Genomic DNA, 27,935 nt, shown 5'->3' with positions numbered 1-27,935 from the left:
GCATCCATTGACTCTATGACTTCAATGTGTACCCCCCTGGTGTTCATACACGTGAACAGAATGGCCCACCTTTTGCTCTGCGCTGCACCTCCTCGAGTGCGTCGGGTCATCACTGTCCACGGTCCAAATACGTCCAGCCCTACGTATGAGAAGGGTGGGGAGGTGTCAAACCGCTCTGGAGGGAGGTCAGCCATTTTCTGCACTTCCAGCTTCCCTCTGAGCTTACGGCATGTCACACAATGATGAAGGGTAGAACTCACCAGTCTCTTGCCACCGACAATCCACAGTCCAGCTGCTCTGATAGCCCCTTCTGTGAACTGTCGCCCCTGGTGTTTCACTTCAGCATGATGGTGTTCTACAAGCAGCTTGGCTACATGGCTATACTTAGGGAGGATAATTGGGTGTTTTACCTCAGAGTCAAGAGAAGCATTTCTAAGACGCCCTCCAACCCACAGCAGACCGTCGCTCATGTAAGGGTCAAGGGTCAAGAGCTGACTCGAGTTAGAGACTTCTCTGTTTGCTTGAAGAGCAGCGTATTCATCTGGATATGCATCTCTCTGAACAGTCTCTAGTATGAGCCTCTTAGCTGCTGCGCGCTCCTCAGGAGTGCGAGGCCCACTGCACTGATGCCAGCCTTTGCATGTGTGCTGTGGTGTGTCTGTTGTGTCTGCCTTGTGCGAACGCACCTGATGTTTCAAGTAGGAAACAGCTCTCAGCAGAGACTTCCATGTGGAAAAGCGCTGGAATCTCTCAGAAGTAAGTCTCTTAGGTTTGAGGTGGGTAGCTAGAGCGGTCACCTGTGGTCTAACTTCCACATCTGCTTCAGGATCTATCAATCCAAAGTGATCACGTTTCTCCATCTCTGGAGGCTTGTAGAGGAAGTCGGGTCCTTTAAACCACATTGTGTCCATGAGCTGTGATGCTGCTACAGATCTGGTGGCTAAGTCCGCTGGGTTCTGTTCCGAAGGGACGTAATGCCACTGATCTGGGGATGTTGTCTGGCGTATACGATGCACACGGTTGTGCACGTACACATAGAAGCGCTTTGAGTCATTACAGATGTATCCGAGGACCACCTTGCTGTCGCAGTAGAATTTAACAGCGTCTGGCTTGAAGTCCAGTTCGTCTAAGATCAGCTCTGCCATCTCAGTTGCCAGAACAGCTCCACAGAGCTCGAGGCGTGGGATTGTGGGTTCTGGTTGTGGTGACAGCTTAGCCTTCCCTAGCACAAATCCAACCTCACAATGGCCCTCTACAGTGACAGCTCTCAAGTAGGCTACTGCCCCTATAGCCCAGTTCGAGGCATCAGAGAAAAGGCACAGTTCTGTGTATTTGGCTTTTGAGAGTGACATCTTCACATAGCAGCGAGGGACATGGAGGTTACTCAGCTTCTCAAGTGAGGCTTTCCACTCTTCCCATCTGCTCACCTTTTCATCAGGCAGAGGAGTGTCCCAGTCCTGAACTCCACTGGACAGCTCTCGTAGCAACAGTCTGCCTCTGATGTTCACTGGCGCTGCCAGACCCAGGGGGTCAAAGATGCTGTTAATGACTGACAGCACCCCGCGCCGGGTGTAAGGCTTGTCAGCTACGGCGACCTTGAAGGTGAACATGTCTGTGCTGATGTCCCAGCATAGGCCTAAGCTCCTCTGTACAGGCAGGGTCTCGTCGTCCAGGCCTAAGTCTTTGATGCCTGTGGCCAGTTCTTCAGGCTCAAAGGCTTTCATCACAGCGACGCTGTTTGAGGCTATTTTGTGCAGTTTCAAGTTGGACTCTGCGAGTGATGCACATGTTCGCTTCATCAGGTCGATGGCTGCTGACTTTGTGGGCAGGGATACGAGCCCGTCGTCCACGTAAAAGTGTCTATCAACAAACTGCTTAGTGTCTGCGCCGTACCTTGGCTCACCTCTCTGAGCAGCTCGTCGCAGGCCGTAGATGGCAACCGCCGGGGACGGGCTATTGCCAAAGACATGCACACGCATGCGATATTCTTGAATCTCTTTCGAGAAGTCATTGTCTTCGTGCCACAGGAATCTCAGGTAGTCTCTGTGGTCGTGTCGCACCAGGAATCCATAAAACATCTGTTGGATATCAGCAGTGACTGCGATGAGGTCCTTTCTAAACCGTATCAGCATGCCCAGGAGAGAATTGTTTAGGTCGGGGCCTGTGAGCAGCACTGAGTTGAGGGAGACACCATGCTGTTGGGCGCTTGAGTCAAACACGACTCGTATCTGCCCTGGCTTTTGAGGATGGTACACCCCGAAAATGGGCAGGTACCAGCATTCCTGTTTCTCTTGGACGGGCGATGCCCTCTCTGCATGCTTGTTCTCGAACAACTTGTCCATGAAGGAGGAAAACTGCTGCTTCATCTCAGCATTCTTGTTCAACGTGCGTCTCAATGAATTGAGGCGTGACAGAGCTTGCTCTCTGTTGTTGGGGAGCGGAGGACGAGGAGACTTAAATGGCAACGGAGCTACCCAGTTATTCTCTTTATCCTGATGGAGTTCTTTTTCCATAATGCTCAAAAACAGTTCATCCTCAAAAGACATGGCACTCTTATTGTCATTGTCTGTTCTCTGGAAGACTGTGAGCCCGAGCTGTTCTTCAGCTGGCTTAGGCTTTGTCATATGTGCAGAGTGGCCATACCTGTGCTCCCCGCCGTAGCTCAGTCTTTCTTTCACGCAGATGCTATTGTGGCAAGGAGTGAGGAGTGACGGACGTCCATTCTGGAGAATGTGGGTTCTGAAGGTGTTCACGGTTGGCTTGTGAGCATTGTCAAGACACACTTCACCTATTATCACCCAACCTAAATCTAAACGCTGGGCAAAGGGTGCGTTGTGGGGCCCATTGACTTGATCTCTCACTTTGTGTGCACGAATCATGTCTCTCCCTAGCAGAATCATCATCTGGGCGTCAGGATCCAGCTTGGGAATATGCAGAGCGATGTGTCTGAGGTGAGGGTGTGCGAGGGCGACCTCTGGTGTCGGGACTTCAGACTTGTTGGTCAATATCTCGTTGCACTCGATGAGTGGCGGTAGATCAAGGCACACACCTCCATTCACTGCTTTGATTTGAAAGCCAACTGCTTTTCTTCCCGTCATCTCAGTCGTGCCGGCGCATGTTCTCATCAGATATGGTGACGGGCTGCTGTTGACCCCAAACAGCTGGAAAAATTCAGAGCGTGCCAAGGAGCGGTTACTTTGATCATCGAGTATGACGTATATCTTAATGGCGCGTTCTGGTTGACCTTGAGGGAAGACGCGCGTCAGGCATACCTTTGAGCAGGAGCGTGGAAGACTGTTTAGGCCGCAGACCTTGGTGCACTGCGACCTCACTTCCACGGGAACACTGGCTGGCTGTGCCTCTGCACCTGGTTGGACAGACGACGGAGGTGGCGGCTGAGAGGTGTCAGGATGCATTGCTGAGCAGTGTCTTTCGCTCTCACACTCACCATTGGATCAATGTCTTTCTTTTCAGCGTCTGTGGCGCTTGTGGTGTCTGCGTCAACTGTAGCAGACACGTCTGTCTTGTGAACAGATACAGCAGTCTTGAATCCACTTTGCTTGAATGGAGTTTTCTCACCTTTGCTGTATGACTGGCTGTAGCTTGACAGGGTGAAACTTGGGTCATTGCGGGCTTTAGCCTGGCTGTTGATGAAGTCAACGAAGAACAAAAAAGGAGGAAAAGTCACTCTGTGTTGCTCTTTGAAGCGGGAGCCTGTGGTGAGCCATTTTTCCTGCAGGCCAGGAGGCAACTTCTCGACTATGGGCTTTATCCCACGAGGAGTATCGAAGTAGGCCAGCCCGGGGAGATAACCGTCATCCTTAGCTGCCAGCAACTCCATAAGAAGATCACTGAGCTCTCTCAGTTTTGCATTGTCTTTAGCAGACAGACGTGGAAAGCTATCCAGTCTTTTGAACAGCGCATTCTCCACCATCTCTGGTGTGCCGTAGCATTCCTGCAGTCTCTGCCAGGACAGATGGAGGGCAGCTCTGGGGTTAGTGACATGAACAGCGCGAATCCTTTTCACGTGCTCCGATGACTCTTTACCTAGCCACTTCACGAGGAGGTCTAACTCTTCACTGTAGGCGAGCCCCAAGCCCTGTGTTGCATTGAAGAATGACGACTGCCATGCGCGGAAGTTCTCTGGTGAGTCGTCGAACTTGGTAAGGCCAGTGGTCACTAATTCTCTGCGTGCTAGGAACTTGGCGAAGTCTCTCATGGGTGGAGAGTCAGGGCAAAGAGGAGGCTGATCATGTCTGTATGGACTGTGTGACGGTTTTGAGGTTGGGGATTGTTCAGCTGCATGTGCGGGCTCATGTGCAAAGGGTCTGAAGTCTCTGAGTGGGGGCTTTACCTCTACAGTTCCATGTGCTGACTGACATGGAGGACTGTTCACTGTGTGCTGCATTTCATAGTGATGCGGTAAGGAAGAAGACTGTACGCTAATCCGTGGCTGGCATTGCACATACTCTTCGGTGCGCTGTCGAATCACTTGTGGCGGAACCACACTTCTTAGACTTTGTACATCTTCATTCCCCATAGCTACAGCTGCTTCTAAGACTTCAGCTTCAACCCGCGCCGCCTCTGCATCCCTTTCATACGCCAATGCCTCCAAATCTGCTTCTAATGTGGCCTTTTGTAGATCTAGCTTAGCTTGTTCCTTTTTCATTTCTACCTGTCGCTTAGCATAAGATGCCTTGGTGAGCGCTGCTTCAGCTGCGGCTCTAGCTTTGGCGGCAGCCTCCATGACAGAAGATCTTGAAGAGGACGAGCGTTTTGAGCTGGCTCTCGAGTGAACCGAAGACTTTGAAGACGATGGACGTGGTAGCGGGCTTGCTTCAGGCTTTGTTTCATCTCTAGATTTCGATTCAGACGCCATGTTGGAGTTCTTGCGTTATCCCTTGCACCCACGCTGGTTGTCTTTTTACTGTACTGTCCCTGTCTGTGTGTGAGCTAGGTGCGTGAACACAGACTCAACAGCAAGCCAAACTCGTTTCCACGAGCCAGGACGCGAGCGCCTTGCTCCTTTATTTTCCAACGTTGCAAGTGAAAATCGAGTAAAACTGTAATAAACAGAATACAAAATATACTTAGGAGCCTGCCTCGCAAGTACAAGATATAACTTTCACCATTTACCAGCTTTAAACAGTCACGTTAGCTTAATAGAAAATGTACAATAACTAGCACGCTAACAGAGTATGAGTTAGCTAATTAGCAAAAGATGAACGTTAACAACGTAACGTGGCTACTAATATACATTCTCGAGTTGACGTTACATCGTGCTCATTAAGTTTACCTCTACACAAAACATACAATATACATCATCACTCAAGTTAGACACTTACAGACATTGCCGCCTTACGAGTGTGGGACAAACAAGATTCGGAAACAGCAAACATCAGAAATATCCCGACGCGCTTCGTGCCGGTAACATTACGGTTCTGGCAAGCTCAAGGACCGGAAGCTCATGGGATCGCCCATACGTAAACAGGAAGGTCATGTCAAAATAAAAGCTCTTTCAAAATAAAGACTCTTCTTACATTACAAAATACCTGTGTCTCTTTTCTTATAATAAACAAAATAATTATCAAGCATGAAATTGAACTTATAGCAAAAAACAATTTACAAACTGAGGACAGAACACAGGCACAAAAATGTCTTTGATTATCAACCCCGTTTCAATTAATTCGTCCACCATTTGGCTTTCACTGAGAAAGAACACTATTGCCTTGTTCATACGGGAGGCCGATTTGATATTTGCACCACCGATGGCCACACTCACGGCTATCAGGCAATCCTCCACTGACACCGCGGCCTCAGGCATATATTTACAACCATGTTTGATTGTTAACCGTGACAGATCGGCCATTTCCGACCCCATTATCCTCACTCTCTGACCGAAGTCAGGGGAAAAAGTTCAACTAAACCTATTATCTATAATAATAAGAAAAGAAAAGAAAAAAAAGAAATCTCACTCAAACAAAGTGACACTTTCACTCCCGACAACCGGCTCCTTCCACACTCACTCCGCACATGCAGAGAGAGAGAGAGAGAGAGAGAGAGAGAGAGAGAGAGATCAAACGCTTAGCCTGTTTAGGTAGTTGAGCCAGCAGATAAAAAATGTAACAAAAAAAACAAACAAAAAATATACTTTGTGACAAAAATAATAATAATAATAAAATAAAAAAATATATATATATTGGATTTTTTGAAGGGACAAGACAAAGAGAATTTTACTTGCCTGACCTGATTAGAACAATGAAAAAAATAATAAAAATAACTAGGGAATCACTAAACCGAGAGAATGATTCTGATTTTATGACATTTATTGTAAGCTGCAATCGATAGTGGATAATAAATACTAGGGGTTGCACGACTACTGATTTCTGCTAATCGATTCTTATCAAAACAATACTCGAGTTACTCGACTACTTGTGGTTCATGCTACTGTAAATGAAAAGACATGAAATAGTTCTTATCAATAAATGTTTATTAATTCATAGCCTAATGCAACAATTACATAAGTAAACTCTCAAAACATTATAATTATGACATTACATATTTTAATTTTACGTGTAACATTCTTTCACTTGGTGTACTGGTGGCAGGGACAGCAATATTAGATTTAGCCAGCTTGGATAGCCTATGGTGTTCATTACCATTCGAGAGGATTCCCCATGGTGGGAATGTCAGGCATCTGAAAAAAATCTTGAATCTCATCTTCACTGGTAGTTGGAGTTTTGTAGTTTTTTGCACTTTTGTAGTTACATCCAAAGAGCTCCTCAAGATCAGCCTTGAGTCTTGTTTTTTTATGCTCACTGGGCAATGCGTTGTCCCGCTGCAGCCCGCGGCAACCTCCTGTTCACCTGTTGTGACAGTGAAATATGCATCAAGAAGTGATTTATATAAAAAAAATAAAAATAAAAAAACATTTACTATTAGCTAATTATTATTAGCTCACCTGAAGTTTCTGAATGCTTTGTCTCGCTGTACTGCTTTGTTTTCGATACTGGACATTAGTTACCGCTTTGTCACCGAGTACAGCTTGTACTGGGATTCTCTGCTCGTAAAGCTAATCCAACATGTCGAATGTGGAATTCCATCTAGTAGCACAATCACTTTGGAGTTTTCTCCCTCTGATGGATAGCTGCTCCTGACGTGCTTTCAATGCGTGGGTCGCTACTGAAGAGTGACGGAAGTGACTGATGACTCACCTGGTAGCGTCAATGGCCTTCAAGACCACAGGTAAATCCAAACCTGCCTTAATTGCAAGCTGTAACGTGTGTCCGCTGCAACCAATGTGACGGGGCAAGGCCTTACAGATTTCCATGGCCAAGTTCATATGGTTTGCGTTGTCATGAACTGTGCAGAATATGCGTAACTCCCATTCATTAATGGTTTCTGTGAGCTTCTGCGCAATGTTTACAGCTGTGTGTCTCCCTGGCATGGTAGTTGTGCCTAACACCCTTGATTTCAACTCCCATAGTTCATTGATGTAGTGAACTGTTATTGTTATATATGGATCCATGGTGCAAGAAGTCCAGAGATCAGTAGTGATGGAGACGTTCTTGCCTTTCATTTCAGATGCAATGTCCGCTTTTAGAGAGTCGTATTTGTGGCCAATTACTTTCCAGAGAGTAGCATTCGATGGAACGGTGCAACTGGGTTCAAAGGAGTTGATAATTCCCCTGAATCCCTCTTCTGAAACTGCAGAGAGTGGTCTTATATCCTTCACTATAAAATCCACGAGTAAATCTGTTATTGTCATGGTTCATGGATCCGTGTGTTCATTTTGCGTATTTGTGTGGTGTGTTTGTGGGTATTGGGTGTGTGTGTGGTGGCTTGTTTGTTGCCTAGTAACCAGCTGATCACTCCAATTAGTCATTCAGCTGCCTATATCTAGCTGGAGTGAGAAATGCTTGGTGTTGGTTCGTCACTCTTGTTTTGTTCTCTCTCTCAGTTTCCGTGTCTGAGTTTCCAAGCTGAGTTCATTCCTGCATCCTCGTCTGTGCTTCCACACAGTTCAGATATCGATCTAGAGTTTTCTTCAACCAGCAGTCCTGACTGAGTTCCACGCTGAGTTTGATTCATGTCTCTTCACCAGCATCTCTCTCTCTATTGGATTACTGCATTGAGTTCGCCAGCCTTGAGGTTGTGCCTATCTGTCTGAGTATTATCGCTGTCCTGACTGTCTCAATGAACTGCCATACTTGCATTTCGATCTAAGACTCTCATTGTGACAGTTATTACCCGTTTTCTCCTCTCTGTAATCAGGCATTTACAGAATTCACCAATGCTTGTTTGCTTCGTGGTGTGTGTTTCACTAACATTTGCCTTCGTTGTTGGATGTTTCAGTCGTAGGTGGTTGTGCATAGCTGTCGTACTGCTATTGTATTTCAAAGTAGTCTTACAGAGTTTGCAAATTACAATATTTTTGTCATTCTTGATGAAATACTTCCACACATCTGATGTGTGGTGTCTGTTGGTGACGTTCGCCATTTTATATAAATTTATGGTAAATGCACGCTCGAGTAGTCGATTGTTTCCGACAGCGCTGACTAGTGGTTGAAGTAGTTGATCTCTCGACTAGTCTATGCAAGCCCTAATAAATACATTACTATCGGTGACAATGTTTTGCTGTTGAGGTTCGCAGCCTCTCGAGGAGAAATCGAAACAAATGAGCGCAGCACTCACACTTGCGAAGAAACAGTTGCTTGTGGTCCCGTCCAACCCAACACTACACCACAACTTCTCCATTCAGCTCGGTTCGTCACCCATAACTCCATCAAGGTCAGCCAGGAACCTTGGAGTTGTGATTGATGATCAATTGAACTTTACAGGTCACATTGCTAGAACTGCAGATTTACCTTATACCTTATCAGGAGTATCAGGCCCTTCCTATCAAAGCATGCTACACAACTCCTTGTCCAAGCACTTGTTCTATACAGACAGGACTATTGTAATGCTCTCCTGGCAGGTTTTCCAGCTTGCACTATCAAACCTCTGCAACTGATCCAAAATTCTGCAGCTAGAGTGGTCTTTAACGAGCCGAAGAGAGCACACGTCACTCCTCTCCTCACAAAATTGCATTGGTTGCCAGTTGCTGCTCGCATCAAATTCAAGTCACTGACTTTTGCCTACTGAACAACCACTGGCTCTGCTCCCTTTTACCTAAACTCATTACTTCAGACTTACGTGCCATCCAGAAACTTGCGCTATGCAAGTGAATGCCGTCTTGTGGTGCCATCTCAAAGAGGCACTAAATCTCTTTCTCTGACCTTTTCCTGGTCTGTTCCCTGCTGTGGAATGATCTGCCTAACTCAACCAGAGCGGCTGAGTCTTTGTCCATTTTCAAGAAACGGCTGAAGACGTATCTTTTTCGGCAACACTTGATCCATTAATACTAACACTTTATCTTCTATTCTATATCTATTATCTTTAAAAAATTAAAATACAGGTACTGCGTTAGATTAAACTGGGAAGGGTCATAGCACTTGCATATTGTTGTCCTATTGTTAGGTTAACTGCTTCTATTGTTTTCATTTGTAAGTCGCTTTGGATAAAAGTGTCTGCTAAAACAGCAAGAGATATCCAATATCCGTTCACAATTTAGCATCTTTAATATATTGCCGTCATGTTAAAAAAGTTTGGTGGGAATGAAATAAACCACTTAAGAGGAGTAGGTAAAAATTCAGAGGCTGATTTTTCCAAAAATCCACATTCAAACCAAAATAGCCGACTTCCTGTTGGTCGGAGCTAATGACTGCAAATTAGAAAGTTGTACGGCTCGATGAGTACAGTATAGTTTTGTGACTGTAGGTAAAACTAACCCCCACACTTTTGTCAAAAGGTGGTGCTACTGAGCCCCTCCACCACGCCCATTTCTGAGACTTTGCACATGTTTACTGGCTAACATCTCTTATGTGTATGTTGAGTTTCATGCAATTTGAACCATGTTAAGAGCCTCAAAAGCATCCAAAAGGAATATTAAAGTTTAATGCCCTGCCATGGCAACAAAATTTAAGATATCAATAATCCTTTCACAGGTCTACAACTGCTGTGTGTTTACCCAGATAGCACACGTACGTCGGGCCGATGTTGGCCCAACATCGAGCGTCGGCCTCCCTCCCTATAACATCGCAAAGGCGTCGGCCAAGCGTAGGCAGATCTCTTGTCAGACAGTGCTCTATTTCCCAGCTCCGTTACGTCGGCTTTTGGTTGGCCCACTATACGGGAGGCCGATGTCGCGTTGTGCACGTGAACTTCAAGTCGCTTTCAAACACTGGAGCGGCCGCGGCGCAGAGTTGCCATGGAAACGCCGCGGGACCACTGCGACTGGTAAGCAGGAAAACTCCCTCTCTCGCTGTTTTTTTTCACTGCTTTCAGGTGATATTAGTCTCTAAAATCACACGGATAATACACACAACTGTTCTTGACACTTCTCTTACTTGTAATTGATCTTTGGAGGGAGCTCAAACTCCGTGTTTCTCAGCGACAGCCCAGAAACCTGACTGATCTAGAGAAGATCTGTGTGGAGGAGTGGGCCAAAATCCCGCCTGCAGTGTGTGCAAACCTGGTGAAAAACTACAGGAAACGTTTGACCTCTGTAATTGCAAACAAAGGCTACTGTACCAAATATTAACATTGATTTTCTCAGGTGTTCAAATACTTATTTGCAGCTGTATCATACAAATAAATAGTTAAAAAATCATACATTGTGATTTCTGGATTTTTTTTTTTTGATTATGTCTCTCACAGTGGACATGCACCTACGATGACAATTTCAGACCCCTCCATGATTTCCAAGTGGGAGAACTTGCAAAATAGCAGGGTGTTCAAATACTTATTTTCCTCACAGTAGCTGCAAGCAGCGATGACGGGCCCAAGCCGGTGGCCTTTAGGGTAACTGTGAACGATGGGCAATATGAAGTTAAACCCAGTAAGCATAAAAGAACCATATCAAAGTTGTCTGAATACGCCACATTTACTCAGCTGGTGCCAATATGACTGTGAACAACAACAGCCACATCCATGAGATAATTTAAATGTTGATAGATTTCATGTCATGGAATGTCATAGGTCACTTTGAAATTAGAAAAGGCACTTTTGATGAAGGCTCTGGATGAAGACATAAAAATGTGACCACTCAAGCCTTTCTCTCTGCCGGACATCCCATGACTAGTGTCTAGTCGTCCAAACACATAATCTTATTAAACTTATTAAATACCCTCTATGATCCAGGACCCGATGCTAAGAACAAAATCGAATTTTGTTCAACACCACAAAATGTCCTTTTTTCTGTTCTGTACACAGCGGACAAATTAGTTGTATCATTTGAAAAATCACCACACAATTTCAGGTATTCACATCATGATGTTTTATAAACAAAGTTCGGGAGGAGCACGTTCAAATAAGCAATCCAATCTACTCGTCATCAAACAATTATGTCTACGCTAATCAGCATGACTAGAAGTATATATATATCCACACTGTCAACTCACCTAATATTCCTTGACAGTTTTTCAGCATCCCTCCACCACCCCGACTCCTCACTCTTGGCTTAATCTTTACAGCCAGGAATACGGGGGGAGTACTCTGGGTTCGGGCCGAATACCGAGCCCGGAGCCCTCTCCTCGGACAGCACGCCAAATACGCATTTATTCTATCTAACTTATTTGTAAGTGTGAACTAGTGAATTGGAAATGGTTGCCACTTCGGGAATACAGTAATTAAAATGCAGAAAACAAATATTTAAATATTTAATCTTTTAAATCATGTAGAGTATTTTTACGAGCTCAGACATTACCACAATAGTCATTTTTGTAAAGAAATTTATTTCAACATTATACTTTCATACATTGAAGTAGTGAAGAAAATGATAGACCGGCATTACATACATAAAGTAAAACAACATTTACAGATGGTCTAACCAGAATAGAAAATCTCTGCAGGTGATCATGTCTTTCTCTAGGCTATAGTTGACCAGAATTTCAAATATTTCACCAACGTCTGTTTTTGCATTTTTTGACACCAGTGACACACAGAGATCCGTTACAAATGTCCATATAGCGAGTATCTCTGTGACTCCGAATTCGTCACTACATGCACTCAACACATCCAGAACTTTTCTGAGGATCACGCCGATCGGCTCTTTCCCGTTAAAAAACATGGGCGTTACATCAGTCCATGACTTTATCAAGCCTCTTACGACATCCATTTCATTTTTGAGATTTGTCACACGTTTGCTATCCTGCGCACAATCGTTTTTCATTCCACACGCAGCGTCGATAATCCTGTGCATCAAGCCAACCATCTGGCCTCTAAAATGATCTTTAAACATACTGTCTAGCATGTCTCTTAAACGGCACTCTTTGCCCGTGGCGCACTCACACGCCGGATGATACTTGTGCCCCACATCGCCAGAACTGGACGGGGAGTCGCTCTCCATCAGGTTTTGCGTCGCCATTTTTTCAAATTTTCGAATTTTTTCAAATTTTCCTGGAATGTTCCTGGAATCTCCTGAGTCCTTGCGGCACAGTCGTCAAGGGTTAATGCTCTGAGGTTTATGGGTCAGAAGTTTGTGTCAGGATCAGGCAAACAGGACTTTCAACTTTTGTTGCAGTAGCACAGCAGTCCGCGGCTAGTAGAGCTAGAGTAGAGCTAGAGCGTGCGATGTCCTGAAATATTTATCAGGACAACAGCTCAGCCCACCCTGTTGTGTAGGATGCACGGGGGCTGTCATCAGGAAAGCCGTAAATAACTATGTAAATTAAAGCCACATTGCATCAGAAGTAGCGTCATGGAAAAGTTATGCATATGCCGCCAGAGAGAAGTTTATTATTTTCACTCAATCCAGTAACAAAATCTGATTAAACATATGCACGGGTGAATTGTTCACCATAAGTTCTGTAACACACATTTAGAAAGTAGCTAGGATGCGCATACTTTAAGTTAATGTACTTTAAGAATAATTTTGCGCGGGCTTTAAGTTAATTTGACCAACAAGATGTTAAAGTTCATAGACCTTTAGAGTATTGAGTTAAAATTAAAACGTGATAAATATCGCATCATTACCGAATTCATAACTTCAATATAACTTCAATAGTTATCAACCACCAGCTGATTTAAGTTTTTCTTCAAACAAAAGTAATTTTCTGATAAATCATCGTACACCTACACGTGTTTTGTTGTATGCACAGATTTTGAGGGTCGCTTATAGAAAGAGGCATCCTTGTCTTTATTTTTAAAAACATAGAACCAGAGAACAGAGAACCTTGTGCGGCATATCCGCATAAAGGGTTAAAATATACATTTTAGCGCTATTTAAAAACTAGGACGGTATAACGGTATATAGGACGGTATATAATATAATGTAAACGTCTCAAGTGAAGATGATGTGTTTAAAACATAATTTTATCAAATCAAGCCAATTCATGCGAATACTGTCATATATGAACAAAGAGAAGACCTAGAGTTCACTAACATTACAGCTAACTGTAGGAAACAGATATCCGGGGAGAGTGTAAAGAAAACGGCATACAAAACATTACAATCACACCCGGCAATACGATAAGTGTTGCGCTAGTGATGTTAAAAATTGTTGTTTCAGAAGAAATGCAAAGATGTGCTTTTTACGAGCGCCCGCTCGACACGTGACGTCACATCTCCGCGCTGCTGTTTTGTCACGCTTTATGGAAGTTTGAATCGTTAGCGATGGAGCGCGTAAACACGAGCAGTGTGAGAGGATTCCTGAGATCTTGCGACGATCTGACTGAGAAGATTCGCTGTTTAATACAGAAGAAACTCGTCAAGACGTACTTGAGCAGGTGATATTATGCGCTTACGATGCGATGTGAACTGGGCCGTAGCTAGAGAATTCAGGGGCCCCCTAAAAAATCTATTCATGCGGGCCCCCTTCACCAATATCATATACTGTACAGTAGATGAGCATGGAGGCCCAAATATAACAGAAGATGGTGATGTTGTTGTAAAACCTTTATTTTAAAAGTTAAATGTTTATATAAAATTACAACTAATAAAAACTAACAAAAAGAAAGAAATAGTTGAATAATAAAACAAATTTTAAAAAAGTAACAGCAAAATAATGTTTTTTCCCATCAGTCTGTTATAGTTCATAAATCAAAAAGTAAAGAATGCAGTCAAATTTAACAAATAAAATCATTTATTGTCTTATTTTTTAATAAAGATAATATGGAACTGGTAATATTATTAAATAAATCTAATAAATGTATTCATGTTTTCTTGATGTAATAAATACTTCATCAGCCGGCAGGTCAGGTGCATAATGCAATGCGTCGTGACTCATGTACATTTTTTAACTCTTATGTTAAAAAGAGAAATTTTGACCGCGTAATCATTCGGCCTTTGAAAAAGAGAATGTTTGAACTCTGGTGTATGCTAAATGAAAACAGGCGAACGGGTGTATGAATGTGTCTACAGGTGTATCTAACCCTAACAACTAATGACCAACTTTATTTTTGCTATTGTACATACATTTTATTCTTCTAACTGTTTGTCTTTGGTTAACACAGCTGGAGAAGAACAACAGGGAGGTTGGAAGACACAGTAGAGGAACTACAGAATAAATATGGAGAGAAAACAGCATTAAAAAGGATCATGTCCATAGTGAAAAAAATCAGAACAAAGAATATCAAACGTAGGAAAGATGTATAATTTACTTTGTTAGTAGTCAATATGTTTCTCAATCTTCAATAAGCTTTACTATAATGTTTACATGGTTTTGGTTGTGTATTTAATTGCAAATTTTTTAACAGATGGTGACGTTCAAACGCTGAGCGTTCAAACACATTCTGGAAACATGACAAATCAACAGGCTAACAACCTTCCACAACGACGCCAGCATAATATTTCTACATCATTCGGACAGCCATTAATTCAGAACCCTAATCAGCTTAACTTAACAATTGCCCAGAAGAATGGTGGGACAATAGTTACTACAATCATGGTAGAAAACACAATATATGGTGATGTTAACATCGGTGCGGTGAGTGTCTGATAATTTAAGAAACAGTTGCTTAGTTAAGAAATGATTTGTGTATGTTATATATATTTATGTATGTGTATTTTTGTTTTGTTTTTTAAAGTTAGTCCCATAGGGTGTGGGACTATTTACACAACTATTTACACACATACTGTTTTTGACACATAGTGATTGTGAACATTCCTTTTTTTATATATTTTTTTTATAATACATCTCTTTCCTTTTGTGCCGGATGTATTAGTTAATAACAATTAAAAACTTTAAATCAACATGAAGCCATAATATTAATCAATAAAATATGGTTAAATTACAGTACAATGACTTCCGTAATATTTTATTTTATTTTATTTTATTTACAAAGTTGTGCGTCGTGAGTGAGACCTCGCAAAGATTACACCAATATTAGATTTCTTGTTGCGTGGTTGCACTATATGCCAGAAGCTTAGTCATCAACATCTAAACCAAACTTTAAAACACTGTTTTTTTTTTTCAGATTTTCATTTTTCAGGTTGATATTTGTAGAAATAAGCAAAATACATTTATAAAAACAAGTTAATGGACTTGTGTCAGAACACAACAGGTCTTTTTATTGTAACTTTGCAAAGTGTAATACAGTATTTGATTTTTACAAATACCTAAACCAACGGGCCTAAGCCGTTGACCCCTGAAGTTATGACTTCTGAAGGCCTCTCATGTGTAGATTCGCTCGTTGAAAAAATGGTATTTTATTAGTTAAAATCATTGTCTGTATTCATAAAATATGTCCTCACGGGTGTAAAATTACCTTTGCCAATGATCTGACTTATCCTCGTAAGCGAAACATTTCTTATCTTTATTTACATGGGGCGGGTAAGTCCAAGGAGGCTTCCGTGTCGTTCCGCCATCTTGAAACACTATAATACCAGAGAGGGACAAAAAGCGCTAGCCTAACTCAACACGTTTCATCATCAACACTACTATAGACAACAGCACATTCAAAAGGACCATCAAAATAGTGTTGCATAAAAAAGGCGTAATTGACAAAATGTGTACTTCTGAATTAAGTAATAATTATGACAAAAAGTTGAAATTAAAATTATGACTATGCGTCATAATTATGAGATGAAAAGTTTAAATGATGATGTACTAAATTGAAATTATGATAGATAAAGTAAATATTCCATAGTGAAATTTTCTGAATTCAGTATGATTGTATTTGTGAAAATGTTTCAGTACTGAAACAGCATTTATGAGTTTTTACATATCTTCTGCTTGTTTCTGCAGTTCGTGTAGGCCTCTAAGACTGTGAATAACTAAAAATGATTATTGATGAACTTGAATTTTGTTGACAATGTAAAAAAAAATTGACTTTCCATACCGGGAGTTGAACCCCGGGCAGCCTGGATGAAAACCAGGAATCCTAACCACTAGACCATATGGGAGGCAATAATACTCCCCCAGCACATTTGAAAGGCTGCACTGTCTGGGACAATATAATGCAGGATCATACTTATGCCGAGCCACAGGAAAAGGAATCCTCATGGCCAAAAAGCTAAAATTTAATTTATCGGGATAGCTTTTCCCAGGTGGAAAGAGCTAATGAAGGAGAAAGACTTTGAAAGGGAAGTTGCCTGCTTTCTTCTCGACGGGTAAGTCAAAATTACGGTCTAAATGACAAGCTTTTTTCATTGCTTGGTTGTGTAAATCATTATATAGGCAGCATAACGGTAGAACATGTACAATTAAACTCGATGAAGCGCTATCGGAAGACATGTTGTCATAGATTCTTGACACATTACGGCTACCGCAGTTGCAACGCGCATTTGAAAAAGCGAGTAGATGGGAGAACCACTCGATGGGAGAAATTCTTTTGGGAGGACTAACTTGTAGGGTCTTTAACAAAAACAAACAAAATCGAGGAGGTCAAAGGGCATGTTTCCTGCTATAGATAGTATCATCAGCTCCCCCAAAAGTCTATTCATGCGGTCACCATAGGCTACTGCTAACATTTGAAACTTCTACATATATTTTGAGTAGATAACCGATAATATATTATCAGGAATGTTTCCACACTGATTAAGGATAGTTCGGGAGATGCAAGTAAAAATGATCTTATACGATCTTATACCTATACTTTGAATTAAGACGAGAAAAATTAAATATTCGCTCAAGACAAACTTTACTTATCTGAAATTGTGTGGTGATTTCCCAAATGATACAACTTAGTCTAAATAAGAGCAATGTGGAGTCCTCGGATTTCTTAAAAACAACAAAACATTGTGACAAACTTTGACAAAATGTTGTATGGACAAAAATACTGTTTGAAATATTTTTGTATAAATAAGATCTAAGACGACTAAGTACAGTTTTTCTACAATCTAAAGTTTTTTGAACAGACATTGTTTAGTAAAAATAATACCTTAGGTTAAATTTAAGCAAAATCATTTATATCATACATAAGTCTTCTAAGAAGATAAATAGAAGATATGATTTTAATAAAACTTTAAAGATTTGAACAGTCTTTTAAATGAATTTAGTATAAAACTCTGGATATATTCTGGAACGCAGATTAGATTTACTGTGACATTGTCCCCCGAGACTCATCTGGTCTGTAACTCCTCTCGTCTCTGGACGGGTCTGAAGCTTCAGTTCACACTGTGGTTTATCCCTGAAGGATCTGGGGGTGTTTTGTTTATGAAAATCTAAACTATTTGCTTTTTGGATGGTTTTTTATTTTTTATTGTTGCATAAAAAACTACTTCACTTCTCTGGAAATGTAAGGTGTTTTTATTTATATATTTATTTAGCTAAAACTATGTTTACATTTTAGTTACATATGTTATTATTCATTGGTTATATATTTTATTAATAATAATTTAATTTAAAATAGAGATTAGTTCATTTTTAAACCGTGTGGGCGCGCACTCAAAACAGCTTTTTTTTTTAAATGTACAAATTTAGTTTTCTGTGATGGTCGTGTTTAGGTGTATGGATAGAATATGCAGTTATGGTACAAACATGCTGACTGAATCTTTTTCATATAAATGAGATCCAAAGTTTTTTGAACAGACATTGTTTAGTAAAAATAATACCTTAAGTCAGTCATCGTTAAGACTAACATTACATACGCTCTGACATGATGCACAGAGGCCCCTCTGAATCAGAGAACGACAGACGGAGCTGAGAGAGAGAGAGAGAGAGAGAGAGAGAGAGAGAGAGAGAGAGAGAGAGAGAGAGAGAGAGAGAACCACTCTGTGATTTTATATTATATTATAAGCAATTTATTTATATACTTTTAAAGAACAGAATGTTTTTCAACTTTAGTTAAATTAGCAATATAATTATTTTATATATTTTAATTTATATACTTTTAAAGAACAGTATGCTTTATGTAATATAATTTTTATTCTTTTGTTTATCTAAAACTGAATTAAATGGTTTCAGTAGATTTTTAGCATGATATTATTGTATATTATATTGTTTGTGTGAAATATAAAACATTATTATCGCTTTCACTGTGCTCAGAATGCAAAGGAGCAGAGCCGCTCCTGTCAGATATGTGGAGTGTGCGCAGACACACAGACACAGACACAGACACGCGCACGTTCATCGTGATCAATGAAAATACAACCCTATGAGTGAGACGCAGACAGAGCTGCGAGAGAGAGAAACACTCTGTGATTTTATATTATATTATAAGCAATTAATTTATAGAATTTTAAACGAATAGAATGTTTTTCAACCTTAGTTAAATTATTTTATACTTTTTAAAGAAACAGTATGTTTTCAACTTTTTTGCGGTAGCTTTTAGTAAGATATTATATATTGTGTGATGTATTCTTTTATCCTTATTCATTTATTCTTTTGTGTGATAGACACCACACTGATTTTCATAACCTGTATGTTGTTTTTTCTTCAGCGCTCTATAAACATTTAACTGCTTGTATAATTGTTTTTCAATGGTCGTGTGACACACTTTCAGTCTTTTTCTTCTCACTTTCACTGTTACCTCAGGAATGTGGAGGGGATCATGTCAGAGGATGCACGCACAATCACACACACACATACAGGCACAATACTCTGTCTTTTTCTTCTCACTTTTCCAAAGGGGCTCACAATGTGCTCAGGAATGCTCTGGAATGCTGACACATATCCCATATCCTATATATATAACAGCTCCTTCAAACTTTCTGTCAAATCACATGATTTAGGGGATAGGAAGGGTCAATAGGTCAAAACTAACTGTCAAAACCACATGATCGACGGATAGGGAGGGGCAATAGGTCAATCCAGAACAATAGTGGCCGGAAGGGCGACCGGAAAGGTCAACCGGAAGGTCAATGACAACCGGAAGCCATCAATCATTTTGACACATGGTCCCTGATATTAACTACTTCCAGGCCTCACTGCACAAGGAAAATCGATAGGATATTTCTGATCTCTTCCACCTTCCCAGACAGTCTAAACTGTTCTAAACGCGAACTGCTATATTTACTCGGCCACTTAAACTTCTGGGCCCGTATTCATAAAGATTCTAAGAATCCTCTCAGAAAACTCTTAATTTAGCTTAAAAACTTTTACGTAGGAGTCTTAGCTTAAGAGCGATTCGGGACCGATCTGAGAGCAACTCTGAGCAAGGAAAAGACAAAAACTTTCATCTTAGTGAGGAGGCGGGGTTGACCCCGTTGCTATGTATGACACGATCTTTTGAAGACTGTGATTGGTTGGTTGTCCAAGAAGGAAAAAAAAGAGTGATTTTTTTGTATAGGGTCTATTCTAAGCCTTCACTTTGAAATTACATGCGTAATTTTTCCTATTTGACCGTTCTCACACACACACACACACACACATATATGTGTATATAAATCCTTTTTTTTTATTTACCATGCTGTTAATTTCCTATAAGGTATTTGAAACTAAATGAACTGCGACACAATAAGAGGTTCTGAAAGTGCTGTAATTGTTTGTGTGATCACTCTGCTTACAGAATGTTGTGACAGACCCAAATCATCACTGCTGCATTGTTGCATTTTCCCAGTTGGCAAATATCGCAATGTAGTGATGACTTTCATTTCTGGTGCTATGGCATTTCTGCACTGTGTCGGAGATGTTAGCGCGTCTCTAATAAGATCAGTCACAAACATGATCCCTGCACGATCGTGCGTCTTATTAACTCACTGTCATCCATTGTCTGCAACACATTTCTTCTCCCTCTTCGTCTTTCTGCCATTTTCTCCTCTGCTAAAGAAACTCTTAAGCCTCTTAAAAGTCCTCGTCCGTGCTCCTAACAATTTTGACCTTAAGGCCTCTTTTAAGGGTTAAGATGCTTCCTGAAGTAATTTTTTCTTTACTAGGATTTTTTCTTTCATTTTAAGAGTAAACAGCCACATTTCTAAGAATTTTCTTAGAATTTTGTCACTAGGAGCTACTCTTTGCATTAAGATTCTTTATGAATACGGGCCCAGATGCACATAATCCTGCAAGGATTTCATCTCTCACCTTTTCTTCCTCGCGTCTTTGATTAATGCGTAAGAAGACGAGCATCGGCTCGCCAGGCCCCACTCTCCACCTCCCTTCTCTCAGCCACACACCGTGTTGTTTTCCAGGCGCTGCATCCCATACAACAATGCCTGCTCCTCTCAACGAATGCCTTCCCCTTAGTGTGAGGTTGCCTCAGCTAATGGGGCAAACTCAGCCTTCTCAGCCATTTCATCCTGCCGTCTCTTAACTCTCCCTATTTTCCATGGCCTGCAGACTCTAGCATAAGGATGCCTCCGCTAACGACGCAGACACAGATAACACTTCCTTTTCCTCCCGCTGCCTCTAACCTTTTTCCCTACCAGTGGCCTACAGTTTCTTCAGCAGCACCTAGCGTGAGGCTCCGTCTCTGGCTAACCTTCTCTACTGTCGCAGCAGTCCCTTCTGCTCTCACATAATTCCAGTTTCTCAGGCTAACCTTGCCTTCACTGCCGCAGCAGTGTTATATCCCTGCTCCAACAGGAACTCAGTTCTCTAGTAAAATTTCCTTCACAGCAGCAGCAGTGACGCTCCCGCAGGAGCTCAATTTCTCCAGGTAAGTTTCTCCACTGCCGCAGCAGTAATGTCTCCTCTGCCCCCACAGAAGCTCAATTTCTCTGGCTAAATTTTTTCTCCAATGTCGCAACAGTGTCTCCTCCTCCAATGTCTCCTCCGCTCCCGCAGGAGCTCTGTTTTTCTGGCTATTTTCTCCACTGCCGCAGCAATGATGTCTCCTCTGCTCCCGCAGGAGCTCTGTTTCTCTGGCTAATTTTCTCCACTGCCGCAGCAGTGATGTCTCCTCTGCTCCCGCAGGAACTGTTTCTCTAGGTAAGTTTCTCCACTGCCGCATCAGTGATGTCTCCTCTGCTCCCGCAGGAGCTCTGTTTCTCTGGCTATTTTCTCGGGAGAAATATTTCTCAGGACTATTTTCCACAGGAGCAGAGGAGACATCACTGCTGCGGAGCTACTGCTCCTCTGCTCCCGCAGAAGCTCTGTTTCTCTGGCTATTTTCTCCACTGCTGCAGCAGTGATGTCTCCTCTGCTCCCGCAGCAGCTCTGTTTCTCTGGCTATTTTTTCCACTGCCGCATCAGTGATGTCTCCTCTGCTCCCGCAGGAGCTCTGTTTCTCTGGCTATTTTCTCCAATGCCGCAGCAGTGATGTCTCCTCTGATTCCGCAGCAGCTCTGTTTCTCTGGCTATTTTCTCCACTGCCGCTATGTTTCTCTGGCTATTTTCTCCACTGCCGCAGCAGTGATGTCTCCTCTGCTCCCGCAGGAGCTCTGTTACTCTGACTATTTTCTCCACTGACACAGCAGTGGTGTCTCCTCTCCAGTACCTCGCTATTCAGAATTAATATTCCCGTAACTCGCCTGTTAAAACCCCTACTCGATGCCTCTTTCTCTGTCCAGCAAGCATTGGTCTCTCAGCAGACGTAGCATGCATCTATGTTTCCTCTTTCTCTATCCAGCGAGCATTGGTCTCCCAGCAGATGTTGCAAGCATCTGTTTCCTCTTCCTCTGTCCAGTAAGCATTGGTCTCCCAGCGGACGTTGCATGCATCTATGTTTTCTCTTTCTCAGTCCAGCGAGCATTGGTCTCCCAGCGGACGTAGCAGGCATCTCTGTTTCCTCTTTCTCTGTCCAGCGAGCATTGGTCTCCTAGCGGACGTAGCAGGCATCTAGGTCACCTCTTTCTCTGCTAGCATTGGTCTCCCTAGCATTGGTCTCCCAGCGGACGTAGCATGCATCTGTTTCCTCTTTCTCTGTCCAGTGAGCATTGGTCTCCCAGCGGTCATTGCATGCATCTATTTTTCCTCTTTCTCTGTCCAGCGAGCATTGGTCTCCCAGCAGACGTTGCATGCATCTATGTTTCTTCTTTTTCTGTCCAGCGAGCATTGGTCTCCCAGCAGACGTTGCATGCATCTATGTTTCCTCTTTCTCCGTCCAGCGAGCATTGGTCTCCCAGCGGACGTAGCATGCATCTGTTTTCTCTTTCTCCATCCAGCGAACATTGGTATCCCAGTGGACGTAGCATGCATCTAGGTCTCCTCTTTCTCTGTCCAGCGAGCATTGGTCTCCCAGCGGACGTAGCATGCATCTGTTTTCTCTTTCTCCATCCAGCGAGCATTGGTCTCCCAACGGACGTAGCATTCATCTATGTTTCCTCTTTCCCATCCAGCAAGTATTGATTTCTCAGTCGACACAGCAAGAAATCTCTCGGCCGGGCTTCCAAAATTTGTCACTCCGCCGTTGGCCGGTAGGGCCCATCAGCCCGACGCCGTGAGCTGCTCCCGTCGGAAGCTACATGGGCTCTCTCTGTCGGCCGTCTTTGATCTCGCTGCTCCCCGCCCATCGATCGGCAGAACTCACCCGTCTGATGCCGTAAGCTACTCACGTCAAAACACGGATTCTCAAATCTTGCTGCTCCTCATTTGTCAGCCAGTAGGGCACGTTCGCCTAGCACAGTGAGCTGCTCCCGCCAGAGGCAACACGGGCCCTCCTGGCCAGGCGGCATAAATCACGCTGTTCCTCATTCATCGGCCAGTAGGGCTCGCCCGTCCGACGCCATGAGCTGCTCCTGTCAAGAAACTGGGCAAGCCCTCCCCACTGGTTGTTCCAAATTACGACTGCTCCCCGTTCGTGAGCCAGCAGGCCCTCCTGGTCAAGCAACCAGGCTTATTCTCAAAACGGCAGCCCGCCAAAGCTCTGCGTTTTGGGGGGTCTTTAGTCTGGCGGCTGTCCTTTGCTCTTTTTGCTTTTTGGGGGAGTACTCTGGGTTCGGGTAAAAATTCTGAGCTCGGAGCCCTCGGAGACTTTTACCTTGTGTACTGGCTGAGAACTTTGATATGTGTGTCGAGTTTCATACAGTTTAAAGCATAAGTGCTTCAAAAGCATCCAAAAAGAATATTAAAGTTTGATGTGTTGCCATGGCAACAGTATCTAATATATCGAGAATCCTTTCACAGGTCTACATCTGCCATATGTTTACATTATAGTAATGAAGTTTGAAGGAAATCGGGTAAAAATAAGAGGGTGATTTCAAAGCATTTTGAAAGTGACACACTTCCTGCTGCCAGTTGGTGGCAATATAACTTTGACTCACAATTGCACATTCAATTTATCATCCTCAATGTCTTGACTTCATGCGATCGGATGATTTCCCTAGGAGGAGTATATCAAATTCCAGAGAAAGTGTTTTTCTAAACAACCCTAAATAGCTGACTTCCTGTTGGGCTGGTGTAAAAAGTAAGAGTATGAAAAGTTGGGCTCTAATAATAATCCTTAAAAAAATAATAGGGCTTCGCCCTTTCAGGGCTTGGGCCCTAATAATAATCCTTAGGAAAACAATAGGGCCTTAGCTCTTTCAGGGTTTGGGCCCTAATAATCCTAAAGAAAACAATAGGGCTCTGTGCCCTTTCAGGGCTTGGGCCCTAATAATAATCCTTAAAAAAACAATAGGGCTTCGCCCTTTCAGGGCCTGGGCCCTAATAATAATCCTTAGGAAAACAATAGGGCCTTAGCTCTTTCAGGGTTTGGGCCCTAATAATCCCTAAGAAAACAATAGGGCCTTCGCCCTTTCAGGGCTTGGGCCCTAATAACAAATAATCCTAAAGAAAACAATAGGGCCTTAGCTCTTTCAAGGTTTGGGCCCTAATAATCCCTAAGAAAACAATAGGGCCTTCGCCCTTTCAGGGCTTGGGCCCTAATAACAAATAATCCTAAGGAAAACAATAGGGCTCTGCGCCCTTTCAGGGCTTGGGCCCTAATCATAATCCTTAGGAAAACAATAGGACCTTTGCCCTTTCAGGGCTTGGGCCCTAATAATAATAATCCTCAGGAAAACAATAGGGCCTTCGTCCTTTCAGGGCTTGGGCCCTAACAAGACTCAAACTGAACATAACAGAATACACACGTTACAGTTATAAACATATTATTTTATTATTTATTATTAAATATTTAATTAGTTAATTAAAAATGTATATCTTTCATCTGCCAAATCAAAGTCATCTGGTGCTACTAACAAAGTCATGTAGTGCAACCAAAATAAAAATAAAATAAAAAAACACAACCCAGAAAAGGTCAATATGTATGGAAGCTTGATATACTGTATATATATATATATATATTAATTAATTAATAATTACTGATAAAAATATTTTTTACCTTGAAAAATATATTTAATGATTATGATGTACACTCTGTATGCAAGGTGCAAGTCACTTACATTTTCTTAATGGTATAAAAGGTTTTTTTTTTTTTTTTTATATATATAAGACCAATGTCTAAGTGTCTAACTAACGTATAACTAATGTCTAACTAAATGTTCTAAGAATTCGGCACATGTGTGTAGATTAGATTTTCAAAAGATTTTCTTTCTTTCTTTCTCTTTCTTTCTTTCTTTCTTTCTTTCTTTCTTTCTTTCTTTCTTTCTTTCTTTCTTTCTTTCTTTCTTTCTTTCTTTCTTTCTTTCTTTCTTTCTTTTTCATTAAACACTAAAACATAGCAAGGCAGCGACGACTGACCTTTAATTTGCGCCGAGCATTAAATTCCTGTAGTTTTCTTTGTGTTGTGTCCATGTGGGAGAATCGTGCTGCTTTTCCAAGCACCCATGGGTGTTCCAGAGCCTGTTTCACCGTGAGACGTTTATGAGGGTCCAGCACAATGAGCTTACTTACCTACAGATAACATAAAAAAGATAACCAACAGCTAATAATGAATAAACAAAAAGAGCTTATTAGAACAAATTATTAAGAGCAAATTAGCATCTGAGTCTGCCTTTAATATTTTGACACTCTTCTCTCCCATCTCATTTGAAATCATTCTGCAGTGCATGAAAATCATCAGCATTACAAACAGGACAATAATGATATGTTAGCATGCATTACTCACCAGATCCTTTGCATTGAGAGAGACTTCATCCCACCAGGGGGAGACAAACTCATAATCACAATTCAGAATGCGACTGTACATGTACTGGTCCCCCCTTGGATCAAAAAATGGTTCAAACCCACACAGCCTGAGGGTGGAGACAGACAGAACAGAAGCAGATGGGAGAGAAATCACAATTTATAATTTGGACAATGAACTGCATGGGGAAACACACTAATTATATGCACAATGTCCCTAAGGATATATATATATATATATATCTTCAGTGGCAGTCTTCACACACACATGTCAGTTTGGGTCAGTAAGATTTCTTTAATGTTTTTAAAAGAAGCTCACCAAGGCTGTATTTATTTGATCAAAAAAAGTAAAAACAGTAATATGGTGACATTTTTATTATAATTAAAAACAAATGTTTTCCATTTTAGTAATGTAATTCATAATGTAATTAATTTCTGTGATGCAAAGTTGAATTTTCAGCAGCCATTACTTCAGAGTCACATTATCCTCGAGAAATGATTCTAATATGCTGATATTAGATGAAAATCTAATATCATTTGGTGATAATATTATCATTAACATTATTATTATCAAAGTTGAAAACAGCTGTGCTGCTTAATAGTAACGATGACTGACTCAGTAGAGTAGTTTAATCCATATGTGGTGTTTTATTAAGAACAGTAACACCAACAAAGTGTGATCCAAGACAGGAAGCATGGTCAACAAACGTACACAGGGTTGGTAACAGTAGCTGCAGTCCAAACAGCAAACTAATCCAAGTCCATAATCCAAAAACTGTCGTCAAGAACAGGCAGAGAAACATTAACGAGGCAAACAAACAAGGTATCAGAAACGCTTGGCAAAGACAGGGTAAACTGGCAATACTTTGCGCAACATGATGCACATACAACATGGTTTATAACAGGTAGGAACAGGAAGTGTTGCAAGAAGAACCAGTAGTGCTCAGTACTCAGATGATGGCTCCCTCTGGCGGTCGATTGAATGGATGGCGGATGCAGATGTTACATTCATATTTTTGTAGAAACCGTGATTTTTTCTGAACTCTTTGTAAAGTTCAGAAGAAATTTGAAATATGAATAATGTATAACATTACAATTGTCTTTATTATCACTTTTGACAACTTGATGCATCTTTGTGGTCAAAAGTATTCAATTCTTCTTTTTTTTTAAACATACTAACTCTACAGTATATATCCCTGTTCCTTTTCAAGGGAACTTCTATGATGCGTCAGCTGCTGACGCTATGTACAAAGACGCCATACAATGGCCGACACAGTGTAAAGACGCCGAAAGGTGTGCCCCAGCATATAAGGAGGGTGCACGAGAACACATCATCAGCATCTTTGTCTTCAGGAAGCCGCAGTGTGTGAAGAAAGGATAGAAGGTGAGCAGAATATTTAATATATATTTATATAATATCGTGCAGACAATTCAAATGCTGTGTTTCTCTGTACCCATGTTTCTTAATGCCTGGGGATGGTCATGAGCTGTGTAATTGTCTGGAAGCGGAGCATCCACGATCAGCCCTCAAGGGGTCTGGATGCATTAATCCAGAGATGATTTCTCACTGAGAAAACTCCGCTCCCGACAGACTCTCTTTAAGAGAGAAGAAAGTCAAGCCACTGAGCCCCAGGGCTCTAGCTCCGCACTTGCTGAGGCAGCGCACAGGCTACGATTGTGGGAATCTCAGACGGATCTGGTAGAGGAGCATGAGAGAGTTTCCCTCACCTCTCCCACCGGCTCTATCATCTTTGTGCCACAAGTGAAAGCCCACTCAGCGGTTTCTTTCATGGTAAGCGAGGACTTATTGCTCATCTATGACTTTGATATAATAGACGTATTGTCATTAGAAACTGATGTATTTAATAGATCTGTTTCCTGCTCGACGCAGCAAACCGTGGAATACGATGAGCTAGTGAAACTTATGACTCATGCCACAGCCAGACATTCCCTTTCTCTCAGGCCTGCACACTGAGGTGTCAGGTGTGTGGAGACATCCATACTCTGCCCACGTGGTCCATTCGGCTTTGAGTTATTCAAATGTCGGGGGTCTGAGGGAGCAGGGTTATGGGTGGATGCCTCGGGTGGAAAGGAATTTATTGAATTACCTTTTCCTGGGGATATCCTTATCACTGAAGGCTCCCGTTTTGACTTCTAAACCATGTAAGATGACATTGAGGTTGGTGGGCAGAGCATATGCAGCAGCTGCATATAGCCTCAGATGTAGCTTTCCGTGTTATGTTGGCAATGGAGAGACATCTCTGGTTTAATTTGTCAGAGATCAAGGAGTCTTGATTCCTAAAATATTTCGTCTTGATTCCTAAAATATAAAGCTGTCCTCCGTGATGTCCCTGTCTCGGCACTGCCGTTGAGAAGGTGGTGGACAGGTTGAGAGACGAGATTGCAATCTGCTGTGTCTTGCCGGGTTTATATATATATATGCTATGTATATATACATATTATACAGTATAGTATGTTACTATAAAATGCATTATACTACTTTTACCATACT

General features: G+C 41.9%; 1 protein-coding gene across 3 annotated transcripts in view; it reads right to left on the bottom strand.

Annotated features, from left to right (window-relative positions):
* The window catches only part of LOC311282146 (calcium/calmodulin-dependent protein kinase type IV), a 295,824-nt gene that overhangs the window by 33,150 nt on the left and 234,739 nt on the right, over positions 1-27,935 (bottom strand). For all 3 annotated transcript variants that reach the window (XM_084395757.1, XM_084395758.1, XM_084395759.1), the window contains 2 exons: positions 25,407-25,533; positions 25,040-25,192 (listed from right to left, as the gene is read on the bottom strand). In XM_084395757.1, coding sequence (XP_084251883.1) covers positions 25,040-25,192; positions 25,407-25,533 — 280 coding nt within the window. The remainder of the gene's footprint in view (positions 1-25,039; positions 25,193-25,406; positions 25,534-27,935) is intronic.

Source organism: Rutilus rutilus, assembly GCF_951802725.1.
Source record: "Rutilus rutilus genome assembly, chromosome: 22".
Lineage (NCBI taxonomy): Eukaryota > Metazoa > Chordata > Actinopteri > Cypriniformes > Leuciscidae > Rutilus > Rutilus rutilus.
This window is presented reverse-complemented; position numbering and strand designations above follow the sequence as displayed.